The sequence below is a fragment of the Peromyscus eremicus genome, chromosome X, assembly GCF_949786415.1.
Source record: "Peromyscus eremicus chromosome X, PerEre_H2_v1, whole genome shotgun sequence".
NCBI classification, from domain to species: Eukaryota; Metazoa; Chordata; class Mammalia; order Rodentia; family Cricetidae; genus Peromyscus; species Peromyscus eremicus.
In genome coordinates, this window is record NC_081439.1 from 82,445,315 (window position 1) to 82,450,912 (window position 5,598).

The window sequence follows — 5,598 nt, forward strand, 5'->3', positions numbered from 1 at the left end:
CAAGAGCTGACGTGTGCAGAAGTCCTTCTTGTCCTGGTCGTTGTTCCCGTCTGAGTACCAGCTCCCTATTACCCTGAGGGCGGGCGGGCCTGCAACCGAGGAAAGAAGGAGGCGGAAAAGAAATTGTCCCAGATCCCTGCAGGTCAGTACCTGGGATATTCCATAAAGTGGGGGTGGTGGAGAGTGGAGGGCGGAGGCCGTCGCAGGTCCGGGGGCGCCGACGTCGTCTCTCCCACTTGCCACCCTCTTTCCAAGATATACGTCCCGCCCGCAGCCCATTTCGATGCTGCAAAACAGTGAGTAGGGGGTGTTTGGGCAGGCGCCCAGAAATCAGATGAGAATCTGCTGCGAGCTGAGGCCCGCAATCCGGAAAGGGAGCTGTGGCCTGGGTGTTGGCCCCTGGTCCACCAGGACTGTGCCGGCGGGGGAAAAACTGGACATGGGGTCCGGCGTGGTGGGGTGCAATGTGATGTATCAGCCGAACCCTGAGCCAGATATCGGGCGGGAAACCTTTAACAACCAGGCCTCCGAATTAGGAAAGAGTTTCGTTCTCTGGGGACTGGTCCGTCCACCAAGCACTCTGTAGCGGCTGTTTCCCGTCTTTCTGCCTGTGGCCGTGTCTTCTTTACCGTGGCTCTGTGTCTAGTGGGTCCAAGTCTCTCCCGGGTGCCCAGTCTTTCCGTAGGTTGTGGTACCACGCCAGGCAAGAGAAGAGGAAGGAAATTAACCAGATCGGTGAAGGTCGATTTGAGGGTAAGACCATCTGGGGACCCTAGGAGCGGCGGGGGTAGAAAAGGGGGAAAACCAGAAAAGGTAATCTAGGTTTAGATTCGAGTCTAAATGTGTTTCTCACACTCCCCGAACTGTGGAGAAATGGCGTGCGCTGTGTGTGTGTGTATGTGTGTGTGAATGTGCTCTCAGGGGTGGGGGCGGGGGGCGGGATGACAGCAGGGAAACCTATCAGATAGTTTGTTCATAATCCTTTTCTCTCAACAGCACTTAGTGTCCATGTTTTCGATCTGTCATCCTGCAGGTCTGCTGTAGCAGGTGGCACTGCTTGAAGCAAGGGAGGAACTTTCCCCGGATCAGCAGAGGTCGGTGTGGGCGTGGGGGCAGCCTGGAATGGGGGAGGGGTTAGAAATCAGTCTGGGTTTGGCCAGGCTCACTCAATCCTACTTTGTTTCCTTACATCCACCCATTTCAGACTAGGGAGGGGGCTAATTCTGTGCATGTTTTGATGGATGGCACAGTGAGGTTTAACAAAAATCCAACAACCTGCATGGTAAATTAGGAAAGCATAAAATATACAGTCCATGCAACAAGCTTTCATTTTTTCACTGTTTCTGGTATCTCTGCAGATCAAAAAGATTATTGGGTGTGGCAATACTTCGCAGGAAAGGAAGAAGGGGCCAACTGCTTGTTTCCAGGAGGTTAGTGTAAGGTTGCTCATCCCATGGGGTACCACAGGAGCATGTGACAGATGAGAGCCCGGCAACATTTGTGGGTGCCGTTGACTTTGTGCTTAGAGGCAAGAGTGAACTGGGGATGGGAGCAGGGCGGGGTGGGTGGGTGGGGGAGAAGAGGCATGTAGGGAGAGAGGGAAATGAGGGAGATAGAGGTTTTTGTCGACGATCTGTATTCCCTATCCAGAATTCAATTACTACTTTCTTGCCCCTCTGGGGCAGCACACAGAGAAGAGAAAGCCGAACCCTCTTTTCTTCTTCCATTTCTAGGTTGACCTCCAGAACCAGTTATTGTAGCCTTGAAGTGACTGAAGAAGATCGTTCTCCACAGGCCGGCCCTCAGGCCCGTAGCCGGCTCCCCCTACTTGGAGTGACTACTCTATTTCTTGGTCCCTGCCGTTGTCAGGGACGATTGCATGGGCTACGCCAGGAAAGTAGGCTGGGTGACTGCAGGCCTGGTGATTGGGGCTGGGGCCTGCTATTGCATTTACAGATTGGCCCGAGGAAGAAAGCAGACCAAGGAGAAAATGGCCGAGAGTGGTGCTGCTGATGTGGATGATGCTGGGGACTGTTCTGGGGCCAGGTATAACGACTGGTCTGATGATGATGATGACAGTAACGAGAGCAAGAGTATAGTTTGGTACCCACCTTGGGCCCGGATTGGCACTGAAGCAGGGACCAGAGCCAGAGCCAGGGCAAGAGCCAGGGCTACGAGGGCTCGGAGAGCTGTCCAGAAAAGGGCTTCTCCTAATTCAGATGATACTGTTTTGTCCCCTCAAGAGTTACAAAAAGTACTTTGTTTGGTTGAGATGTCTGAAAAGCCTTATATTCTCGAAGCAGCTTTAATTGCTCTAGGTAATAATGCTGCTTATGCATTTAACAGAGATATTATTCGTGATTTGGGTGGTCTCCCAATTGTTGCAAAGATTCTCAATACTCGGGATCCCATTGTTAAGGAAAAGGCTTTAATTGTCCTAAATAACTTGAGTGTGAATGCGGAAAATCAGCGCAGGCTTAAGATATACATGAATCAAGTGTGTGATGACACAGTCACTTCTCGACTGAACTCCTCTGTGCAGCTGGCTGGACTCAGGTTGCTTACCAATATGACTGTTACTAATGAGTATCAGCACATACTTGCTAATTCCATTTCAGACTTTTTTCGTTTATTTTCAGCAGGAAATGAAGAAACCAAACTTCAGGTTTTGAAACTCCTTTTGAATCTGGCTGAAAATCCAGCCATGACTAGAGAACTGCTTAGGGCTCAGGTACCATCTTCACTGGGCTCCCTCTTTAATAAGAAGGAGAACAAAGAGGTCATTCTGAAACTTCTGATAATTATCGAGAACATCAATGACAATTTCAAATGGGAAGAGAATGAGTCTGCTCAGAATCACTTTAGTGAGGATTCGCTTTTTTTCTTTTTAAAAGAATTTCAAGTGTGTGCTGATAAGGTTCTGGGAATAGAAAGCCACCATGATTTTCTAGTGAAAGTAAAAGTTGGAAAAGTCGCAGCCAAACTGACTGAGCGGATGTTTCCCCAAAGCCAGGAATAACGTGGTGGCTTTGTAGGATAGCAGCAGCACACCTTGTAAACTGTTCCTTTTCTCCACGTTGTTTATATGGCGAAGGAATCCTTTTGGCTGCCAATTTTGAATAATGAATATCATACTGTATCATTGATACTGGTATTTAACCGAGTTTGTCTTCAGATTTCAGTTGGTTGAATGAATATCACTACTTGTCCTGAAAACATGTTTGTTGCTTTTTATCTTAATGCCTAGATTGAAATATTTTTACTGTTTCCTCTGCTTAAGTGACAGTGAACCAGTTCATCCTAAGTAGGCTCCTTTCTGCCATTTGCATCAATTTTATTTGTGCATCATCAATAAAGATTTATGTTCATGCCAGAAAGAAAGAATAGAAGAAGAAAGAAACTATCCTATCCTTCGGTTTATAATCTAGTTGTAGAGATAAAAAACATACAAACAAAAAACCCCAAAACTAGATCCCAAGATTATTTGGAGCCTACATTCTGTGTGCCTTCAGAACATAGAAGAGGCACAGGCTTTGATGGCTGCTCCATGAGTCAGTTAAAGCTCCAGGGAGGACAGAGCCACTGAAAGGGAGTCCTGAATGGGGGAGGGAAGTTAGTGCATTCTGTGAGACCAGAGTCGAGAGGAAATGATGTGAGAAAGGCATTAATTTAGGAAACCTTATGGTAGTCAAAATAGCCTTCTTAGAGTGGAGAGTGTGGGAAATAGGACTCAATAAGTCTGGAAAACTGTGTGAAGCCCATTGCAGAAGGCTTGTTGAATGTATTTTTAACTAGGAAAGAATTGGGGGGTCAATATAAATGTCCTCCCCACACTCTGTCATCAAGGATGGTGTAGCAAAATGCATCCTTTCCCACTCTGGTGGTGGGCATTTGGCAATACGTATCATTAAGCCTTAAAATATGCAAACCTTTTGTCCTAAGGAGATAACTGAATAATTGGCCAAAGACTGAATGTGCAAGGCTGTTCTTGTCAGCACTGTCTTAAGGTAGTTAACATTGGGGACAACTTCAGTGTTCAACACACTGAATTGACTAAGTAGTTTAAAGAATGTCCATGCTGTGTGATAAATGTACTGATGGAACTCAGTATTGCTAGAAAAAGATACTCATCAAACATTGTTAAGTGAGCAAGGTAAGTCAGATAGCAGTATTTAGAGTATGATCACATATGGGGGGGGGGGTTAAATCATGTTTAAAAATAACACTAAAATCTATGGAACTATATACACCCAGTAGTACTAAGAGTTGTATTTGGATGAAAGATAACGAGCGATACTTTTTGTACTTGTTATTCATTTATGTTTTCTTATTTATCAAAAATAAATATTGATTTTTAAGAAAGGTTTGGAAAAAGAAAAGTACGGGGAAAGCAGCAGGTGATTAATTTGAACATGTACTGAGTGGAAAATATTTAGGTCCCAAATGAGGTGGTTTGATACCTCCACTCCAGAATGAGAGATGATGGTGCAGATAAGGCTGACTGTGAGATTTGAACTAGAGAGTTTATGCAAAGCAGCTACACTATTCTTGCATATAGCAGCAGTTAATTAAGAAGTGTGAGTACCTTTAAGTACCCAGAATGTAGTGTTGATGGGTTTTGATTAACTTTTGTTTTGCTGGGGCATTCTTCTATGTTTCAGTGTCATTTAATAAATAATAAGAATAAGAATAATAAAGGTTAACATTTATTAAGTGATTACCGTGTAGAGTTCTGTCATTCCTGCAAGGAACCTGTGGAAATAATTTCTCAAGTGTCCCAGGACTATAAGTATCACATCAGTTATGATCTCTCCTGCCTTCATGACATTTTCCTCACTGATGTGAGGATGCTACCCTGCTTTCTGTGTGACCAGGAAATGGTGTGGTTTTCTGTCTAGTTATGATTTAGGTTGGCTCCAGGTTTTTACATATGTATTCTAATGTCTGTAGTAGGCCCAGGGACTGGTTGGCTTCATGTTGTTGGCTATGGTAACCCTACTAAGTCCTTCACGTATAGGAACTCATTTGATAGCACTTTAAAGGATGACATGATAGGAAATGAAGTGAAAAATTTTCTTGCCCCTGCTAAGATAAAAAGGATTGTTATGACCAGGGCAGGAGCAGATCCACTTAAAATAAATGGAATTTGAAGTGTTTGTGTGATATTCAGATACCGCATTGTCATTTGAATGAATTAATCCTGCTTTCAGTGACGATGTCCGGGCTGCAAATAACAATTTGAGCGAGCTGTCAGAAGTTAGATGAAAACTGAGGACGGGCCTGGATGAAGTCTCTGGAGGGCTGCCTAAAAGAACTAGATAAGAAACTAGCGGCTGAGGAGAGAAACACAGAATTTAGACAGCCTATTTTATATTTTCTTATTAAAAAAAAAAAAAAACCAAAATAACTGTTCTTCAAGCTGCTTGAGAAAATAGAGGCAATGTGCAGAAAGTTGTCCCTTAGCTCAGTTACGTACAATGAACACACACATGGGCACTCAGATCAAGCCACGCCCAGCTTGAGCCGCCCAGGGACGTGTTTGTACCTGGGCAGCAAAGGAGACTAAATGAAGTAATGAGAAGGCCCACTGTGGCCGGC

At 44.8% G+C, this 5,598-nt stretch overlaps 1 protein-coding gene and 1 long non-coding RNA gene across 2 annotated transcripts; both read left to right on the forward strand.

Moving 5' to 3' along the window:
- Positions 1-1,797, forward strand: LOC131898850 (uncharacterized). Its single transcript, XR_009376034.1, has 5 exons — positions 1-142; positions 675-753; positions 1,034-1,094; positions 1,359-1,430; positions 1,734-1,797. It is a non-coding gene; the product is annotated as an uncharacterized LOC131898850 (long non-coding RNA).
- A 9-nt stretch (positions 1,798-1,806) lies between these two features.
- Armcx3 (armadillo repeat containing X-linked 3) lies at positions 1,807-3,019 on the forward strand. The gene has a single exon (XM_059250083.1). It carries the CDS (start codon positions 1,880-1,882, stop codon positions 3,017-3,019), a length of 1,140 nt encoding a protein of 379 aa, XP_059106066.1. The 5' UTR covers positions 1,807-1,879.
- Positions 3,020-5,598: the final 2,579 nt, after the last annotated feature.

What these genes read in the sequence shown, in the direction of transcription:
- Armcx3 (XM_059250083.1), top strand. Translation starts at nt 1,880, where the DNA reads ATGGGCTACGCCAGGAAAGTAGGCTGGGTGACTGCAGGCCTGGTGATT.